The 18,887-nt window shown below is 32.0% G+C and overlaps 6 protein-coding genes and 1 long non-coding RNA gene across 14 annotated transcripts; 3 read left to right on the top strand and 4 right to left on the bottom strand.

Annotated features, from left to right (window-relative positions):
- The first annotated feature begins 55 nt into the window (after window positions 1-55).
- Ufl1 (UFM1 specific ligase 1) lies at window positions 56-3,441 on the top strand. The gene is made up of 5 exons (XM_083053122.1): window positions 56-270; window positions 682-1,259; window positions 1,473-1,619; window positions 1,707-3,068; window positions 3,154-3,441. Exons 1-5 carry the CDS (start codon window positions 191-193, stop codon window positions 3,288-3,290), a joined length of 2,304 nt encoding a protein of 767 aa, XP_082909248.1. The 5' UTR covers window positions 56-190; the 3' UTR covers window positions 3,291-3,441.
- An 89-nt stretch (window positions 3,442-3,530) lies between these two features.
- Window positions 3,531-4,677, bottom strand: LOC145944659 (transmembrane protein 170A). The gene is made up of 3 exons (XM_083053185.1): window positions 4,227-4,677; window positions 4,003-4,108; window positions 3,531-3,936 (listed from the first exon to the last, which is right to left on the bottom strand). The coding sequence occupies exons 1-3, from the start codon at window positions 4,324-4,326 to the stop codon at window positions 3,741-3,743; spliced, it is 402 nt and encodes a 133-aa protein (XP_082909311.1). The 5' UTR covers window positions 4,327-4,677; the 3' UTR covers window positions 3,531-3,740.
- Window positions 4,678-5,042: 365 nt separating this feature from the next.
- On the top strand, window positions 5,043-6,600 carry LOC145944666 (uncharacterized). 3 transcript variants are annotated; one of them, XR_014426714.1, is made up of 3 exons: window positions 5,043-5,184; window positions 5,704-6,066; window positions 6,274-6,600. It is a non-coding gene; the product is annotated as an uncharacterized LOC145944666 (long non-coding RNA). The 3 variants fall into 3 exon arrangements; XR_014426715.1 differs by having other exon boundaries at window positions 5,048-5,184; window positions 5,559-6,066; XR_014426716.1 differs by lacking the exon at window positions 5,043-5,184 and adding an exon at window positions 5,321-5,641.
- Window positions 6,589-8,421, bottom strand: LOC145944650 (hatching enzyme 1.2-like). The gene is made up of 6 exons (XM_083053174.1): window positions 8,282-8,421; window positions 7,750-7,853; window positions 7,588-7,684; window positions 7,355-7,484; window positions 7,039-7,235; window positions 6,589-6,939 (listed from the first exon to the last, which is right to left on the bottom strand). Exons 1-6 carry the CDS (start codon window positions 8,391-8,393, stop codon window positions 6,668-6,670), a joined length of 912 nt encoding a protein of 303 aa, XP_082909300.1. The 5' UTR covers window positions 8,394-8,421; the 3' UTR covers window positions 6,589-6,667.
- A 117-nt stretch (window positions 8,422-8,538) lies between these two features.
- LOC145944649 (mitochondrial thiamine pyrophosphate carrier) lies at window positions 8,539-10,112 on the top strand. Of its 2 annotated transcripts, none has more exons than XM_083053173.1 (4): window positions 8,539-8,863; window positions 8,984-9,136; window positions 9,249-9,447; window positions 9,522-9,835. In XM_083053173.1, the coding sequence occupies exons 1-4, from the start codon at window positions 8,744-8,746 to the stop codon at window positions 9,833-9,835; spliced, it is 786 nt and encodes a 261-aa protein (XP_082909299.1). In that variant the 5' UTR covers window positions 8,539-8,743. The 2 variants fall into 2 exon arrangements, with proteins under 2 accessions (XP_082909299.1, XP_082909298.1); XM_083053172.1 differs by having other exon boundaries at window positions 8,543-8,863; window positions 9,249-9,451; window positions 9,522-10,112.
- A 69-nt stretch (window positions 10,113-10,181) lies between these two features.
- LOC145944642 (glyoxylate reductase/hydroxypyruvate reductase-like) lies at window positions 10,182-12,172 on the bottom strand. Of its 3 annotated transcripts, none has more exons than XM_083053160.1 (5): window positions 11,915-12,172; window positions 11,671-11,822; window positions 11,076-11,396; window positions 10,531-10,988; window positions 10,182-10,432 (listed from the first exon to the last, which is right to left on the bottom strand). In XM_083053160.1, the coding sequence occupies exons 1-5, from the start codon at window positions 11,933-11,935 to the stop codon at window positions 10,308-10,310; spliced, it is 1,077 nt and encodes a 358-aa protein (XP_082909286.1). In that variant the 5' UTR covers window positions 11,936-12,172; the 3' UTR covers window positions 10,182-10,307. The 3 variants fall into 3 exon arrangements, with proteins under 3 accessions (XP_082909286.1, XP_082909287.1, XP_082909285.1); XM_083053161.1 differs by having other exon boundaries at window positions 11,671-11,844; window positions 11,915-12,168; XM_083053159.1 differs by lacking the exon at window positions 11,915-12,172 and having other exon boundaries at window positions 11,671-11,908.
- A 104-nt stretch (window positions 12,173-12,276) lies between these two features.
- On the bottom strand, window positions 12,277-16,808 carry LOC145944645 (bifunctional methylenetetrahydrofolate dehydrogenase/cyclohydrolase, mitochondrial-like). 3 transcript variants are annotated; one of them, XM_083053164.1, is made up of 5 exons: window positions 16,793-16,808; window positions 14,221-14,422; window positions 13,695-13,879; window positions 13,245-13,613; window positions 12,277-12,996 (listed from the first exon to the last, which is right to left on the bottom strand). In XM_083053164.1, exons 2-5 carry the CDS (start codon window positions 14,298-14,300, stop codon window positions 12,608-12,610), a joined length of 1,023 nt encoding a protein of 340 aa, XP_082909290.1. In that variant the 5' UTR covers window positions 14,301-14,422; window positions 16,793-16,808; the 3' UTR covers window positions 12,277-12,607. The 3 variants fall into 3 exon arrangements, with proteins under 3 accessions (XP_082909290.1, XP_082909289.1, XP_082909291.1); XM_083053163.1 differs by lacking the exon at window positions 16,793-16,808 and adding an exon at window positions 14,503-14,717; XM_083053165.1 differs by lacking the exon at window positions 16,793-16,808 and adding an exon at window positions 14,503-14,705 and having other exon boundaries at window positions 14,227-14,422.
- Between the last annotated feature and the right edge of the window lie 2,079 nt (window positions 16,809-18,887).

The raw sequence follows: 18,887 nt of genomic DNA, 5'->3' as shown, positions 1-18,887 counted from the left end.
GTGCGGCGCACACCCCCCACTCCCCACTCCGACCTAACCAACTCCCACCACGCCCTCCCCCACCCCACCGCGGCGTGTGTTGCGAGTTGCGACCTGAAATTGGAAACTAGGTTAGATTTGGCATTTGATGACTGACCAAAGTGTATCAGCCACGTTTCTTTAAAGTGATAAATGATATAAAAAAAGAAAAATGACCAGCGTGGATTGGGAAGAAGTTAAAAGGCTAGCCGCCGATTTCCAGAAGGCACAACTCAGCTCCACTTTGCAAAAGTATGACATTTGATTTTTACTCCACAAAATATGGATCTAACAATCTCATTTTGTTCTCATAATAATTTCTGATAACAGTAAAATAATTGTAAATAATAGTAGCTTACGTGTGCGAATAAATCATATTAAAATTACAGATGTTTTTGTTATTCGATTCAAATCTTGCGTATAGTTTTGCATAGTAATGGTTAATGAAAATTTTGAGCAAGTTTAACATATGGAATGTATTGACAGTGATATATTGATAAATTTTTATATATTGAATATGAGATTTTAAAATTTTATATCAGTTTTAGATATTGCAATACTAAAAACAAAACTTGAGAATTTTTAAATTAAATTCATTATATATGTTGAAGTAATACTTGTCATCTTTTACAGCAATCTAATGTAATTAAATTTCTGTTACAGACTTTCTGAACGAAATTGTGTGGAGATTATAACAACATTGGTGGAAAACAAACTTTTGGATATTATATTTACCAATGATGGCAAAGAATACGTAACTCCCCAGCATCTTGGGAAAGAAATCAAAGATGAATTGTATGTTCATGGTGGAAAAGTTAGTTTAGTCGACCTAGCACAAATTCTTAATGTTAATTTATCACATGTAACCAAAGTAGTAACGGAGATTGAAAAGCACAATAAAGGATTGAAAGTAATATTGGGACAACTCATCGATAGAAGTTACATAAACAAAATTGCAGAAGAAATCAATGATAAACTCGTACAACATGGTTGCATTAATGTGGCTGAATTAACGCTTACTTATAATTTACCAGCTGAATTCTTACAATCAGTTGTCGAAAAAGAACTGGGAAAGATAATACACGCCACGCAAGATTACCAAGATCCTAAGATCTTTTATACCGAAAGCTTTATCGCTAAAAACAGAGCAAAAATTAGAGGTGCTTTGTCCGCTGTCACAAAACCTACACCACTATCTGCAATATTGGGTCAATGTGGTGTTCCGGAAAGGATATTTTTCTGTAAGTGCAAAAATATAACATGTTATATTTATAAAAAGATCAATAGTTTTCTAACATTCACATAGAATTTTGTTTCTATGTTATTAAATATTATGTTACAACATATCAGGCAATTATAATATTAATAGAAACAATTAATTTATCTTTGTTTAGATCTATTACTTAGCATTCATCTTTATAATATTTACACATTTTCTACTTATTATTTTATAGCAATTCTAGATGGTTTGCAAGAAGTAAAACAGGTGCCTGGAGTTGTAACTGGGAAACAGAGTGGGAATAGCATTTACATACCCACTATATATTCTAAAAGTCAGAATGAATGGGTTGAAAACTTTTATAAGCAGAATGGATATTTAGGTAAAACATATATGTAATTTAGAACAATTTTTAGGAAATTTATAAATATCCGTCAATCTAATGTACTTTTATCTTTCTTCTTTTTAGAATACGACGCGCTTACAAGACTCGGGATATCGGATCCAACAGGATTTATAAAACGTCATTTTCCAAACGAGAACATGATTTATTTAAAATCAGTAGCTGCGGGAACAACAGTAATGGATCAAGTTGACGCTAATATCGAAGAAATCGTTGCGACCGGGTCTTTCGTTGACCTTTATCCTCTTTTACCATCTGTATTTAGCGACGAAGATGCGGAAATTCTTCTAAAATTAGCTACAAAGAAGACAAAGGCCAATGTGCACATATTTGCAAAAACAGTTGCAGTCTCTGATGCATTCTTACAGACTTTAACTAAATCTCTTGAAACAGTAGCAGAACAAAAGGCTCGAGAAGTGGTAGCTAATGGAAAATGGATTCAATCTATTGCTGAAAATAAATTGAAATCAAAATCTGTGGATCTAATAGTTGAGAACAAAACGAATAAAAAGGAGGAACGAAGAAAAAAGGCAGTTGTTGGTAAAGCGGGTGGAGGTAGCCAAGGCAGGGAAACCAAGACAAAGTCTACGAAGAAGAAGTATCTTCAAGGAAGGATACAAGAAAATGAATCCGATGAAGATGAGACGAGGCAGACGTCGTCGGTAGGAAAAGGCGAAATTACGTTAATATCCCTAGAAGAAGTAAAAGCTACAGTTATGAAAGACGAGAACATATCCGTAATTGAAGAATTGGCGGACGAATTAGCGCATCATCTACAACCGAAATTGAATAAATCCGCTTTATCGTTGGCAGAGCAACTGGCGCAATCCAACCAGACCACGAATCTAAGCGAGATTAGCGAGCGCCTAAATGTTCTAATAACGAATATTCGAATTTTCGACAAGGGCATTAAACACTTAGACAAAGCGGATCAACCTCCGCTGACCAAATATTTGCTCAAATCGCTAGGTCTCGATTTTGTAACGAGTATATTTAAATTGGCTGCTCAACAGAATATGCTACAAGTAGCAGAAAATCTTACGACAGAGACAAGGCAAAGACTTTTGCTTGAATTACCTGCAGATGTTAAAGAACCATTAACCATTGTCCACAAAGCAGTAATGGGAGATTCGGTGGAAGATTTTTTGAATACCGTTGACGGAGCGATGGCAGCTTGCTGTTTGGTCCTGAAGAAGTACGACAAAAAAAAAGAGCGACCGCAAGTGCATGCTCACAGAGAAGCTCTGTTGGAAGAACTAAACGCCACGCAAGATCCTGCATTAGCATTGCATCTAATTACTAGTGTGCTCTTCACTGCTGTTACGCAAAATGCCTTACACATGTCTGGCAGACATGTAACAACTGTTCTCGCATTTCTCCAAAAGCAATTAGAACCTGATACAATATTGATTCTTTCCAAATACCATGGTACGTAATAATCTATGAAATAATTTTTAAAAAAGACTTCTTTATAGTAAAACTAGCTAAAAAAAAAAATATTATTTTCTTACAGATTTAGTACTCAACTTACTAAGCACTTCTGACGAAAACATAAAGATGGAGGCTTCCAGAGCCTTGGAAGAAGGATTGACGGATATAAAAAATATTGCCAATAATTTCAAGCAACACGTGAAAACAGACAAGTCTTGAGAGAGATTATGGCCGATTGTATAAATAATGTAAAATAATTTAGATTTACTACTTATATACTGATCTTATACTGACATTTGTATAACATAATTATATATATAATATTGTATTTTATGAGAAAATATAGAGAATATATATTAGCAATTTAAAAAAAGTCAATCTTACACAAAAAATCGTGATAACTAATTTATTGATATTATGAAGTTTTCACTATGTTCAATAAATGCATTTATGTTTTATTACAAAATTCTCCTAGTACTTATCTTTCAGTAAAACTTCTTTTTTTTATCATTTTTACAGTCAGTCCAATAATAGATGCGAATGTAACTAGATATACACTGACAAACTTATGTATCTATGTATGTACATAATTTTGTATAACTTAGAAGACACTTGATCGTCATGATATATACAGATAAATATCACAAATGCAGTTCTTGTAACGTTGGGTTACAAAGTCGCTAAGATTCGTGTGAATCCAACACATACTGGTACCACAGTCTGTCCGATACCCCAAAACAATGCGTACAAAGGAGGCATTTGATAACCAGACGCTCTGTACACAAAGGCAACTGCCGCCGAACTAACAACACCCGATGTCAATGGTAGCAATACGCCCATTATTATAATAAGCAGCGGAAAGAATCTATAGATATAATAGATCATGAATAAACCGCTTGATTTATATAAATAACATTTAAAACTTACATACTTGCCGTATTTGTGCTGTCGCAAAGTGGCAAAACAAATCGCCCCAGCGATTGTGTGCACAAATATTGAAGAAAATAGAGCCCACAGAAATATTTGATACCACATCTCTGTAAAAAAAAAAAAAGAAATTAAATTTGATTACATTTCAAAAATAAATTCAGACAGATAATTCGTCATAAATTGTGCATGCATTTATAATGTACTTGTACGATTATATATACATACCTGCGAATGACGTTAAAGGTGTAGTGAATATGTTGCCAGAGTTCACATTTCTTAATGCCATTTGCGGTCGCAGTGAACTGATCTCCGTTTGCACATCCATATGGGCATCGATGGGGGAAGAGATTTTTCCAACAATCGTCTTTATTTGCGAGGCATACGAATTTTTTCGTAAATTTTCACTCCCTTTGCGCTAGTTTGACAATTGTCGATGAGGTTACGTCGATGCATCGTTAAGAAATTATTCCGGAATTATTGACTATTATCACAGTTACGACACACGGGAAACAGCGATAACGACAATCGTACAAACGGATGTACATCCTTTATAAAATGAGACGGAAAATAATTGAAGGAATTTAAATATTTAAATGTGCGGTTGTCAAATTTGACATTATTCGTCGTTATTTGGTTGGCAACAGTAGTCTACGTGTACAATCTTGTCAGCAGTGTTACGTCAGAGGGTTATCTATAAATAGAGAGTCGCGTATTTTTTTTCTTCATAAATTATCTTATCAATTAGAAATGCAACAAATCATTTAGATGCCATTTTCAAAATTGCTTAATTTTTCAGAAAACTCCGCAAAATAAAGAAGCGCGAAATCTCTTTTGATATTTACAAAATCGCTGGTGGACAAAAAATTCTCTCTTCGTTCAGTCTTATTGCAATCCTCATCTTCAAAGCTGATCCACCGATACGGATCTAAAGTTGACCGGAAGATTCCAAACCGGATGTTCCCCACTCTTGGAAGCAGAGATGGCGCTGAAAATCGTCTCTTCCTTCCAAGGAGAAAAGTTTGCACAAGGCTTTCTTTCCACCATCAGTAGCGATGTGAGTAGGACGTCTTTTCCTTTTCTTCTCCTTTTTCACATGTATAATTCGAGAATACTTATTTTTACTAAGTGAGCAAATTTCTAAAGTTGCTTCGCTTCATCAGTGATTCATCGCGAATTAAATCACGTATGTCTAATTAATTTAAATATGATTTTTTTGCATCTCGTTTTTAATCACGTTTCGTTCGTCCACGTGGATCTTTATTAATGTAGCGTCCCATCTTCGAAGCCGCCACGATTGTAATTCAGCATTTGTATTTATGAATAGAATATATATTTCTTTTCTTATATTTTATATGAAGTAACAAACGTAGCAACTTGTGTTTTATGAATTTTGGAAAATTAATGTACTTTTTCTTGGTCCTAAACGACCATACACGTGTACGAACGTAACGAATATTTTAATAAAAATTAATTAAAGTCGGTCTAAAATTATCCTCTCATTTTGGCATGCCTCCGTCTCGTATCTCAACGGAGCATGAATGCTTGTGGGAGGTAAAGTAAAGAGGGAATTTGCCTTCGGAATCCACACGATACTGTCTGGAACCGTTTCTCTAAGTTCCCAACAATTCTTTAATTCTTAAGTACTGATATATGTATTCTTGTAGTACGTAGAAATTATATGACATTTTTTAAATGATTTCAGGGTAAAATAAGATGAAAGATAAACTCTAAATGGAATTAATATTTTGCATATCTATCTGGGGAGAACAATAAGTAAAAAACTATCTCAAAAATAAAAATAGTTTCAAACAGAAGAATGCCAGGCTTTGAATTATTGAATAAACTCGCCAAGCATTGCATGATATTAATGGAACACACTTGGGCTATCAATCGTACAGTTCATGCAACTTTTGGACATTTTCCAACTTAAAGAAGAAGATCGGATATTGAAAATTCAACAGTAATTAAAAAATGAAAAATATAGCTATTCAGCTACATTAAAGAAGCTTCCAGAAAATACATATAAATATTAAATATGTTGCAAATACAAAACTGCACAACTTAAGTAAGTGTTTATAAATTATAATTTTCTTAAAGTAAATTATTAAAAGTTTATAATATGATGATATTAGTATATGATATAATTGTGATATTACACACATTTTCCTCTAAGAAGAGCTGACTTTATATATATAAATTAGTTTTCTTTTTTACGACTGTACATATCTCGAAATTAAATTCTAACATCTATGTTTCTGTATGTAAATTTTAGGTTGCAAAAGCTGTTATTGGAGATTGACAATCCAGATAGTGGTAACGTTACAAGGACAATTAAAAGATCAGCTAAATAGTCTTTTGCCAGGATAATGTTGTCAATGTATTGTGAAGAATATCAGAGGAAAGATAAAATACTTTGCAAAAATGACGTCACAAGCATTGGAATAAGAAACTTCAAAACTCGCTGCAAAGCTAATGTGAGATAGAGTCAGTGGTATAAAACAACTTAAAACTATTTTGTAATCAATGATTGCATTACTGTGTGACATTGCATATCGATGTAAGTTTTGATGAATTTAATAAATTTTATAATCTATGTAAATTCAGTCTTTTATAACCTAAATATCAAATGTTAGTATCTCTAGAAATTATCTTGTCAATAATGTAGCCTACAATCCCAAAGTTTTGCAGATATTTTGATATATTCGCGCTTCCTCCAGTTTATCCAAACATCCGTAAAGCTTATTCAACTTCAGACAATCTGTTTTACTCATTGCTTTTCGTTGACCGATCGTGACACCGGACGTTTTTGGTGTCAGAGTCGGTTTCATAGGATCTATACTAAAAAAGTAATTACCGTAATGCATTATGCTGTCGTATCCATACTCGTAGCTATACGTCGCATTCTCCGGCGATTGCTTGTTGAAGTTCGATCGAAATCCTAATATAAAAGAAAATGATTGTTAAGAAAATCTTTATAAAAATATTAGTTTCATAATTACATGTTCGTAAAAATTTAGTTAGAATAATAAATTCTTACCAGGTATAATATTCTTGTAATGTACATTTATATACGTGTCTCTATCGGCTCGACTGTGCTCGTGGAAGATACCTAGAGCGTGCATTAACTCGTGTATCGCTCTTCCTTCATTTTCCAAGCAATTCGGTCCTTTTTCGTCTGGTGGTTCCAGAGAGAGGATTTGAGCTCCACCGAATTTGCCCACGAATGACCAGCATCTGGATTAATTTTACGTACAAAATTAATAAAGAAATTAATCTTATTTTTTATAGCGTGAGAATATTGCGTCAACATCTGTATGTGTTTTACAAAGTATTTTTAAAGTGTTAATATTTACCCTTTAGGATGCATTACTGGCCAAATCAGCAAGAAATCCTTGGCTTTACCATCCCATGGAATAAACTTGATGCATGTCATATAATTTATATACGTGATTGCTTTATATATTTTCACATAATCTGCAGCATCTGGAAACAAGATTTTGTATATTATTTTACATTTTTATCTCTGTTTTTTTTCGAACACAATATCAAATATAATATAAATATATAATTATTTGTTTATACATACCATACAAAGCACTAATTACATAAGGAACTGTTCTATTTTGCCACAGTTTATCTGGGAAAACATCCCAACGTAAACCAACACGCCAATGATTAAAATACTAAACAGAACAAAAAATGATATAAAATGAATTATAACAAATATAATAAGGAAGAAGAAGGATACCTCGCTGGTCACGGCTATATCTCCTTCAAATAAACCAGGACGGACTTCTGGGTCTTGCGAGGACTCGTAAAGACGTAATAAATCATCTTGGTTCGATGTTCTAACTGTAAAGCAATTTTTTTATTTTATAAAATATGCATTCTCCGGTATTATAATGCAAAATGTTCAATTTTCGTCACAGCAATATCTCTTAGGTCCGTATTTATAGTCATTTTCAAATCTCAAGAGCGTATTAGGTTAAATACTCAGATTTTGTCTTGAGATGCAGACGGTACAATTGTTACATTTTGATTAAAAATTAACTGAAATATTAACTGAAATTTTCTCTTGAGTATCTCTATTGAATCGAGATTACAAACGAAATCAAATTTTGATTTTAAAAATTCATCTATTAAATCATATCATGTCTCAAGTCTGAGATGAGATTTGAGAAACGACTATAAATACGGACCTTAATGAAAGATAAGAAAAAATTCAAAATCCCAATGTAATTATATATTATATAATCTATTAATATAGGTTTGTAACTCACCTATATTAGGTACGATAGGATGTATCGCGTTGATAGAAATTTTATTTATTGATGATGCGATTACAGTCGTGATGCAAAATAAATATGTGCATGTTAGCAACTTCATTTTCATAATTATTTCTTCGTATCACGCACTTTTGCACCGCTAACAGTTGCTACGAGACATTACTCGTATCTATCGCGGTTTTTTTTTTCAAAAAGCAGTGCCTTGACATGTGATATGCAAGGTTACGTAAAGTCAGGTTAGACTAACAGCTGATCGACGAAGCACGAGAGTCTGCAAAAGATCTCTGTCAGAAAAAAGTTTCGAATTTTTTACATTTATATGATGAAGTTTGACATAAAAAAAATATGGAACATATCCTGTTCATTATGTCGACGTTTCTGTAATTTCCTCAATATTTAAATCTTGTTCAAATGTAAATAATTGCATGTGCATTAGAGTGATTAAAATTGAAGATTATGGGATTTTCGCAAAAAACGACCGAGCCAAATTTAGATCATGCAATTGCAGGAGCTGCTAGTGGATTTATAACGAGATTTCTATGTCAACCTTTAGATGTTATAAAGATTAGATTTCAAGTAAGTTTTATTACATAATAAAATTTATATATAATTTTTAAATAATTTAGAAAATTTTTTTATATAATAAAATTTAATATATTTCTTACTGCTTGTGCAATTAGATGATTTTTGTTGCAGTTACAAGTTGAACCAATTTCAAAGTGTCACATTAGCAAATATAGATCTGTATCGCAAGCTTTTTTACTAATCTTGACAGAAGAAGGAATTTCTGCTTTATGGAAAGGCCATATACCTGCACAGTTGCTGTCAATTACCTATGGGACAGTTCAGGTGCAGATAAAATTTGTCCAATAATATATATAATAGCAATTAATATATATTAATTTATATGGTCTTAGGATTTTTTTATACTATATATGTAATGTTTACCTCTTTTTTGCAGTTTTATTCTTACAATGTGTTCATGAAAACAATGCAAGGAATACAAAAAGTTGAAAAATGGAATCATTCAATGCATTTTATTGCTGGCGCTGGTGCTGGGAGTATGGCAACAATCGTTTCATTTCCTTTTGATACTGTAAGGACTAGATTAGTAGCCCAGTCGAGTAATCATCAAGTTTACAACGGTGTGCTACATTCCTGTAGGTAAGTTACAAAAACATTATTTTCAATTTATATTAGTATTAATAATATACATGTTTATTTTCTTTTTCAGTTCCATTCTTCGACATGAATCGCCGAAAGTCTTCTTTTCTGGTCTATTACCGACTTTACTACAAATTGCTCCACACACTGGCTTGCAATTTGCATTCTATGAATTTTTCACAGATTTCTATAAAAGATATACTTTGGGTACCGATACTAATTTCTATAATTCTATGCTATCTGGTAGCGCCGCTGGATTCATTGCGAAAACGATCGTCTATCCGTTTGATCTTGCTAGAAAGAGGTTGCAGATACAAGGCTTCCAACATGGTCGTAAAGGATTCGGCAAGTTCTTTCAATGTAAAGGATTATTGGATTGCTTAAGAGTGACTGTAAAAGAAGAGGGAGTGCAAGGTCTCTTCAAAGGTCTAGTACCGAGTCAGATAAAAGCTGCTGCAACTTCAGCTCTGCATTTTACCGCGTATGAACAAGTTTTATTACTCTTAAGAATATTGCACTGATAGCAAGTTTAAATGAAACAAATTTATTTTAATACATATATGTATGTATGTATATATATATATGATATTGCTCTCCTCTGCAAATACTTATTAATATAATTTGTATATATAAATTAATATATTAATTTGTACTCTTTGTAAAAGACTGATTTCTCTAGTATATATATTGTATATATATTGTATATATTTATAAATAAAAATTATAGAAGTTCTAAATTATTAAATATAAATTTTATTTATATCATTGATTTTCTACTCCGATCTAAATATATATCACAATATGATTTTTAAAAATTAAAACTATACATTCCAGTTAATAATGTACTTAGCTGCATTCAATTAATTTGTGCAGGCATATATTGAGGCATTCCTTCTAAAACAGCTATAATATTTCTTGCTGTGATGCTGGCCATTTCATCTCTAGTCTCTATGGTAGCACTTCCTATGTGAGGTAGAACCACTAAAAGAATAAATGTAGATTAATATTATTATATATATTATTTCGTGTGTACAATTTTTGTACGTGACATGAAAATCTATATTAATATATATACCTACCACAATTATCTAATTTTAATAGTTCATTATCTAATGGTATCGGTTCCGGTGTCACGACGTCTAAACCAGCTGCTGCAATTGTGCCATTCTTCAAGGCGTTTATTAGTGCTTCTTGATCCACTATGTCTCCGCGACTACCGTTCACGAATATAGCCGTTTCTTTCATTTGTTTGAAAGCCTCAGCGTTAAACATATGCTTCGTTTTTGGTGTCAGAGCTATAGTCACTACGACAAAGTCACTGTTCTCGAGTAATGTATTAAATTCCACTTTTTCGCCGCCGAATTTGGACGCTTCCTGTTTGACTGTTCTGCTTGTATATAAGATTTTAGCAATGTTGAAGCTTTTGAGCAGCTCCGCGACCCTGAGGCCGATTCTACCCAAACCGACCATTCCTACAGTCTTCCCTGACAATCCTGTGCCACACATCCATCTCGGTGACCAAGCTTTCCATTCGCCTCTGCAGTAAATAAAATAATACAGTTTCAATTCACATGCATTACAAAGATTCTACAATTTTGTTAAGTATTTTTAATATTCCGCATACTTGTAAATCGCTTTATTCGCTTGCAATAAATTCCTCGACGTGGCTAATAAAAGTCCTACTATCAGTTCTGCGGTTGCTTCAGTCAAAACATCAGGAGTATACCCAACTCTAATTCCTCTTTTCTTTAACGCATCTAAATCCAGGTGATCAACACCCACTGACATAGATGCTACAACTTTCAACTGTGAACCTGCAGCTTTCAGAACCTCATCGTCTATCTTATCCGTTAGCACACAATATAGAGCATCTACTCCATGGATTTTAGATAATAATTCTGATCGAGGTATCGGTCCAGGTTTGTCCCATAATATGATCTGATACCTGAAAATAACAAAATATCTGTCAGATAATAAGTAACAACATGTATATTGCTATTAAATTTTTTGTGGCATTTGTTTCATGACATTATGATACAATATTATAATCATTACATAAAACTTTACATGAAATTAAATAAAAAAGTTAAAGTATAAAATTATATAAGTATGAAAACTAAAAGATACAGAAGAATGAGATAATAAAAATCATATATTTTACAATATAATAAAATTAATTGTTTTTAGCAATAAAAATTTATTGTAAATAGAATATTCACCGGTCACATAGTAAAGATAAGCCCGCAACAGGTATGTCCGGTCGTGTAATTAAAATTTTAGGTTTATCCATTTCGACAGAACTCATTAGGACTTTCGGACAATTGTTGATTGTCGAGTTGATTCTGTTCGAAAAAACGAATCTCTCGCTTTGCTTAAAGAAACGGATAGCGTTCCTGTATTGCATTATGTATTAATATTTATTTTGACAGTTGTTAATATACGTCGCACGATTCGTCAACTAACCTCTTTAATCTTGTAAATCATAAATAATTTTTGAAATCTTATTCACGTCAGCCGATGATGACTTATAATTATCCTTTGTAGTTTCTGCCTTCTTTTTTATTCAACTCACTGTGTTTTCAATCTTTTAAGATATACAATTTATCTTTGAGGCACAAAAAATCACGATAAAATATACTGCTGATACCAGACCGACATGGGCGACGGTCTCCGTAAGACATTGACAACTATATTATTGCTGAGATGTATGTGTGTCTGTTGGAATTATGTAATAACAAATTTACAGTTAAAAATTGTTACAATCAGGGATATGTAAAAGATAAACATCTCACATATATAATAACATAAAAATAGTGGCCGAGATCTGATTTATAGACTATTTTTATTCATATATATTATTAATAAAGTTAGTAGAAGGCACTTATTTATAACAATCATGTTTGAAATAACATATATAAAAATAACAAGCAATATTATTTCTAATAAAATGTATGTAAAAGGAACAGGTTTCATTTTTTTATACATTTTTTTCCAGTCAGCTATTATACATAGTGCTTCTGTTTCCTGATAATACTGCATAAATTTATGAATAAAACGGCTTTGTGTAACTTTCTTTGCAAAAATAATACTTCATCTGTATACTACAAAATATATATCTATGAATTGTTAAATAAAAAGCTATAACAAATTATACTGTCAATATACAAATGCTTTACTATCTTCTAAACGATCCTGCTTCGCGTCTTTTTGATTCCTCATGGCGGCCGTGACCGTGTTTTTCATCAGCATCGCCACCGTCATGGGACCCACGCCACCGGGGACCGGTGTAATATGTCCGGCGACTTCCTTTACACCATCGTAATCCACATCTCCCACCAGGCAATAGTTGCCGTCCGCCGTCTTCACTCTGGTGATTCCCACATCAATTACGCAAGCGCCTGGTTTAATCATTTCCTTGGTGATCAAGCCGGGAACTCCAGCTGCCACCACGACTAGATCCGCCAGCTTCGTAAACTTTTCTAGTTCTGTGTGAGGAGTGTGAATATGGCAAATTGTCGTTGTCATGTCCAGCGCGCCCGTTTCGGCTGAAAATACAATGCATAGTTAGTTTGGAAAATCATAGATTAAAGAAAAACGTATAAGAAGTTTGATGAAACTCAGTTATTTGATAGTAGTTAATAAATATTAAAACTTAAATCTATAACAGTTTTTTTATAAAGAAATATATTAGAACATATGAATAGAGATATATTAGGCTGGCATAAATCTATTATTAATTAGTAATATGATTCTACTTTAATATGAACTAATTTTGATACCAAATTAATATTACCTTTGCCATCTGCGTGAAGTAACAACGCGACAGGTAGTCCAACATGTTTTGATCTACCAACAACTACTGCGTTCTTTCCAAATGTTTCGATTTTACTCCTAACTACTAATTCCTTGACAGCTAGGGCAGTGGCTGGTACAATACTACTCTTGTCCAGTGTCAAATTGCCAAGATTTTCCAGATGAAAACCGTCTACATCTTTTTTAGGAATTATTGCTTGGCATACTTCTCTGTCATTCATGCCCTTTGGCAATGGTAATTGTACCAAAACGCCATCGACTGATGGATCTTTGTTAAGATTATTAATTTCCGTAAGAAGTTCTGCTTGTGTTATGTTTTCTCCCAAATGAATGGTATAACTTTCAATTCCTGATTGTTAATAAATAAAATATTAGGTATATAGATTTTGTGATAAAAATGATTGTTTGTCAAAATCAAAAATATATTTACCTACTAATTTTGCAGCTTTCATCTTTCTACCAATGTATGCTTTACTAGATGGATGATTTCCCACTAAGATTGCTACTAACTTTGGCCTTTTCTTTCCAGCATTTACATAAGTATTTATAACAGCTTTTAACTCCTCTTGAATCTCATTCGCTATTTTTGATCCATCTATAATCGCAGCTTCTTGCCTGTAAATAAAATTCAGAATTATTATATGCACAAATCTATATAGTTTATATTCACAATACAAATAACAAACTTTTGTTTTTATCAAGATTATAATACTAAATATTATATAAATTCTTGAAAAATCATAATCTCTTTACACATTACTAAATATTTTATAATTTTATTATTTCTATATAATAAGTATTTTTTTTTATATAGATATGTGTATTGATATATTACAATTATTATTATAATTATTATTGCTATTATATTCTTTGTATTGCAGATTTAAAAAATCATTCATATATTGTACAAATATCTAATAAAAGAAAACTGAAAAAAAAAAAAAAAAAAAACTTACACCCACCGAATTTTTGACAAATGCAGCTTTCTCGTAAAGCTCTGCGAGACGATGGAGAAGATGCTCCTCCGGGAGAACATTGCTTGCTGTTGTTGCTTCAAGGGATTCACTCACTATTCTGAAATACATGCTATTGCATGCTGCCAAAGATATGCTGAGGAATTCCGGTTAAGACTTGTGTAATCCCTGTTATTACGTACGTCTGCGATAATACAAAAGTGTTATTCGAACAAACAGCTGTCATAAAAACAATACAGCTCGCAGGGGGTCGATAATACTGACGTTTCGCACCAAGTATTGCGAGATCGATTAAGACCGGGAGTGAAAGGCGAACGATTAGAATACTCGTCTAACCAGTCTCGCTTTTTCTTGCTCAAAAAAATTACGTGTAAAAATAACCAGTCGAATTCCGATGAAGTTGCAAAGCCCATGTTCGCGATTAAATGTAACCTCAAGTACGGAAATGACAGACACAAATATATTATCCGTAGAGCAGTATAAATTTGAGGAAGTGATTTCGATAGTGATCCAGAGATGGCACCACGTGTCTATTTTCGTATATAATATGTTAAAAGAATTAAAATAGTAATATATGTTGTAAATAATATGTTATATAATATCTTATCCTCGATTAATATTTTTGACAATTATCAGCTGATTTCTGTCAAAAAATATTTATCGCAGATAAAGGTATTATATATATACATATCATTTACAACATTATTACTATTTTAAGAATATTTTTAGAATATTATTATTTTAAAATTTAATTAGCAAATTAACGTTTTATTTATAATTTTTGACAAAAATGAGATGATTGAAACGTTAATTTGCTAATTAAATTTTAAAATAATATGTTTTTAAAAATTAAAATAGTATATTATGTTGTAAATTATATAATATGTTGTTATACTTATGTAACTTTATCCTCGATATATTTTTTGACAGAAATCATCTTATAACTCTCAAAAATATTTATTGAGTTTAAAGTATTATTTACAAAATATTATTTACAACATATTACTATTTTAATTTTTAAAACATATTATTATTTCAAAATTTATTTAGCATATTATTGCTTTAATATTTTAAAAGGAGCGAAAAATTCACTGCTTACACATTATTTTTATATCATAATCAAGTGTACAAATTTTTTAATTTAATATACATTAAATAAGTTTGCGCCCTATAGGGATTTTTCGCGGAGACTTCACAAAGTTCGCTGCGACAAAGTGTCGATTTTTAATATTTAGAGATGAACCAAAAATTCATCGCTTGTATATTTCGATAGTACATCGTTTGCAGATTATTTTTATACCAATCTGATATGAGCGTATTAATTTTTCTATTAAATACACATAACAGTATGAGCAGCTTATAGTTTACAGATTTATATTATATATATTGAACAAAAGAATTTGCAAGATCCTATCGATTTGGCATAACAATAATTTGCATATAATGTTCTCTCAGTTAGAGTACAATGTACTATCGAAATATACAAGCAATGAATTTTTGACTCGTCTTTCAATATTAAAAATCGACACTGCGTCGCCGCGGACCCTACTTATTTAATGTATATTTAATAGAAAAATTAGTACGCTCGTATCAGAGATTGGTATAAAAATAATCTGCAAACAATGTACTATCGAAATATACAAGCGATGAATTTTTGGCTCGTCTATAAATATTAAAAATTTAAATTCTTTATTTAATATACATAATAAAGAATGCGCCGCATAGTATTGGCGGCGATACAATGTTGACTTTTAATATTTTATATATATATAAGACGAGCCAAAAATTCATCGCTTGTATATTCCGATAGTACATTGTTCGCAGATTATTTTTATATCATAAACATACAAGCATACAAATTATTTTATTTAATATACGTAATATAAGTACGCGCCGTATAGAGTCCGGGGTAAAAGTATCGATATTTAATATTTTTTGACAGAAATCAACTGATTAAAGTGTTAATTTGTTAATTAAATTATAAAATAATATGTTTTAAAAATTAAAATAGTAATATGTTGTAAAATAATAGGCTATAATACTTTAAACTCGATTAATATTTTTGACAGTTATCAGCTGATTTTTGTCGAGAAATATTAATCGAGGATAAGGTTACATAACATATAATTTACAACATAATACTATTTTAATTTTTATAACATATTATTATTTTAAATTAATTAGCAATTTAACGCTTTAATCAGCTGATTTCTGTCAAAAAATATTAATAAAGCGAAAATTTGCTAATTAAATTTCGAAAAATAATATGTTATAGTTTTATAAACTCGAGTAATATTTTTTGACAGTTATCAGCGAAATGATATAAAACGATATAAAACGATATGACAGATACAAAATAATTTACTTATTTATTTATTTCTATCTGATTGAAAAGATACTTCAAAAGAAATTTTACAAAAAAATGGTTGCCACTTTGCGTATCGCTGATCGCACTAATTAATTTTGATTTGTGATAGAATTATGTTGTAAAATTTATTCCCAACAAATTTCCAGTCTAAATAATTTTTGTTATATTAAAAAATCGTAGTATTACCTCTATAGAGATGTTTAATTATGAAGACATTCTCCGTTCAAGGATTAGAAACTGTTTATTAAATGATATTAATTGTTTCATGTAAAAATATTGATGCTCTAATATTTCTATACACATTTAATTCTATACATTTATAATAATAACACCATCGGTTATCGTTTCACTACTTGAACATTGGACAAAAAAGACGCGTTTTTGCCAAACGAAATAATATATTAGACGTTACGGAATGATTACATCAAATTATTGGCAACTTTCGGGCTTGGAAAAGAGGCGCACGCTTCTACGACGAAGTAATATCACGCTGGAACTGTATTAAGAGCATGAAATATGACTGAACGCGTACTCTCCTAGCGTGCCGGCCGTATTATTACTCCAATCCATCGTGTCATAACTACTGTAACGTGGCCTACATAGTAAATATTAAACATGTTGTTCGATTACACGCTCGTATAATACATTGCGAAACTTGACGGATTTGCCGCGTGGTGTTCAATTTAGAAGAGAAAGAAAGAGAGAAAAAAGGAAAGAGAGGGAGGGAAAAAAAGAGAGAGGAAGTGGGCCGGGAGAGTCCACGAAGAATAAATAATTAATGTATAAAATAATATAAAAAATTATGCAGAAATAAAAATGCTCATGGAAGTTAATTATTATTACCATCAAGGACGATATTGATGGAAATCTTCATATCGTGCATTCTATACCGCAATTTTATAACGATGTCACCACTTTGTTCCAAAATAACGATCTGTCGGTTATTATACCAAGTATGTCGGTGAGTGTGGGAAAATTTTAGTAGATCCCTACGGTATGGCCGAATATTTAGTTGGCCGCAAGGGTTGGCGCGCATAGGACGCATACTTTCCGCGATATTATAAGCCGAGCTTGAGCTTCCTCCTCCTGGTGCAACCATTGATCAAATAGTTGGTCTCAGTTGCGACCCAAGTGCTGGTATGTGTGAATGCGCGTTTGTTGTTAAATCTTGCTGTCAAAATTTCGGTTTGCCGCCAAATCGATCGCAATATGTCGGTTGAAATGCCTAACGTTGCGATGGGAAATATTTCCAGTATATCTTCGATAACACGAAAAAATATGTCAAGCAATATATTAAAAAAAAAAATCTTGTAATATTTATGATTGTGTTTGTAATATTATATATCTTTATAAGTCTCAAAGGAAATTTACTTCTTTTACGGCTTTTTTCATCATCTATTTCTTTTTTAGATATATTAAATTTACAGTAACATATAAAAAAAATCCTGTGAATACATATGCATATACATTAAATGATAATCTTATATATTTCAATAATATATAATAATAATTTTATACTTCTTACTCTTTGGATAGATACTAATTTATCTTATTTTAATATATAACATTTTACTATTTTCAAATATAATAAACTGCGATCTCAATGTTAAAATTAAATTCGCGAGCACAAATTAAAACGTGAAGTTTTTTAACATATGTACGTCATAAAGGTATAATATAAATTATAAAAGATATGCTCTCTTTCTCCCTCTCTGTCTCTCTTTCTCTCTTTCGCAAATATCTAGTTTTATATTCTTTTCCAAGAGGGAAGGAGAAAGATACAACTATGTCACGCAGCTCAGTTATTTTAGTCGGCGGTGATTAATTCCAGCGAGTTCTTTTCGCGTGTGTCCATGCGCCGCTTGAATTTCCTAAATTCACGAGCTGGTTTTGAGCCCGTCCGAATTCCTCGGCACTCGACATTTTAACAATTTGGCCCCCGTTATAACTGCGCAAGTATGATAATTATGCGTCTCTCCTTTAGTAACGTCATTTTCTGTGCAAGGCCTCTTGCGATTTACGTATTTAGAATGCCGTCTCTTCATGTCACATCTCGCTATATTGCATTGGAGATGCGCTAGCCTTTTTTTTTTTTCTTTACGTTAGTGGAATTACTCTCGCGCGATATTTCGGACGACGTTGAACCGCGATCGGAGAACCGTGTGCAGACTGCATTATGCAAAAAATTATGCGCCCGTTGAATGAATAAATATGTATTCCTGTCTCGTATATGCACTACACCCCTCGCCCTTTGTCCTTTACCCTTCGCCCAGTAAGCTTC

Source organism: Prenolepis imparis, unplaced genomic scaffold (genome assembly GCF_030444845.1).
Source record: "Prenolepis imparis isolate NDT839.2.m4 unplaced genomic scaffold, iyPreImpa1.0 SCAF_13, whole genome shotgun sequence".
NCBI classification, from domain to species: Eukaryota; Metazoa; Arthropoda; class Insecta; order Hymenoptera; family Formicidae; genus Prenolepis; species Prenolepis imparis.
This window is presented reverse-complemented; position numbering and strand designations above follow the sequence as displayed.

Coding starts and splice junctions, on each gene's coding strand:
- Ufl1 (XM_083053122.1), top strand. CDS start 191: ATGACCAGCGTGGATTGGGAAGAAGTTAAAAGGCTAGCCGCCGATTTC. Junction 271..681: donor CTCAGCTCCACTTTGCAAAA/GTATGACATTTG, acceptor TTTCTGTTACAG/ACTTTCTGAACGAAATTGTG. Junction 3,069..3,153: donor GATTCTTTCCAAATACCATG/GTACGTAATAAT, acceptor ATTTTCTTACAG/ATTTAGTACTCAACTTACTA.
- LOC145944659 (XM_083053185.1), bottom strand. CDS start 4,326: ATGGATGTGCAAACGGAGATCAGTTCACTGCGACCGCAAATGGCATTA. Junction 4,109..4,226: donor ACCTTTAACGTCATTCGCAG/GTATGTATATAT, acceptor TTTTTTTTACAG/AGATGTGGTATCAAATATTT. Junction 3,937..4,002: donor CGACAGCACAAATACGGCAA/GTATGTAAGTTT, acceptor TTATATCTATAG/ATTCTTTCCGCTGCTTATTA.
- LOC145944650 (XM_083053174.1), bottom strand. CDS start 8,393: ATGAAAATGAAGTTGCTAACATGCACATATTTATTTTGCATCACGACT. Junction 7,854..8,281: donor TCCTATCGTACCTAATATAG/GTGAGTTACAAA, acceptor ATTGCTTTACAG/TTAGAACATCGAACCAAGAT. Junction 6,940..7,038: donor TTACAAGAATATTATACCTG/GTAAGAATTTAT, acceptor CTTTTATATTAG/GATTTCGATCGAACTTCAAC.
- LOC145944649 (XM_083053172.1), top strand. CDS start 8,744: ATGGGATTTTCGCAAAAAACGACCGAGCCAAATTTAGATCATGCAATT. Junction 9,137..9,248: donor TTACCTATGGGACAGTTCAG/GTGCAGATAAAA, acceptor TCTTTTTTGCAG/TTTTATTCTTACAATGTGTT. Junction 9,452..9,521: donor GGTGTGCTACATTCCTGTAG/GTAAGTTACAAA, acceptor TTTCTTTTTCAG/TTCCATTCTTCGACATGAAT.
- LOC145944642 (XM_083053159.1), bottom strand. CDS start 11,855: ATGCAATACAGGAACGCTATCCGTTTCTTTAAGCAAAGCGAGAGATTC. Junction 11,397..11,670: donor TTATCTTTACTATGTGACCG/GTGAATATTCTA, acceptor TGTTATTTTCAG/GTATCAGATCATATTATGGG. Junction 10,433..10,530: donor ATTAAAATTAGATAATTGTG/GTAGGTATATAT, acceptor TTATTCTTTTAG/TGGTTCTACCTCACATAGGA.
- LOC145944645 (XM_083053164.1), bottom strand. CDS start 14,300: ATGTTCTCCCGGAGGAGCATCTTCTCCATCGTCTCGCAGAGCTTTACG. Junction 13,614..13,694: donor GAAAGCTGCAAAATTAGTAG/GTAAATATATTT, acceptor ATTAACAATCAG/GAATTGAAAGTTATACCATT. Junction 12,997..13,244: donor ACTTCACGCAGATGGCAAAG/GTAATATTAATT, acceptor TTGTATTTTCAG/CCGAAACGGGCGCGCTGGAC.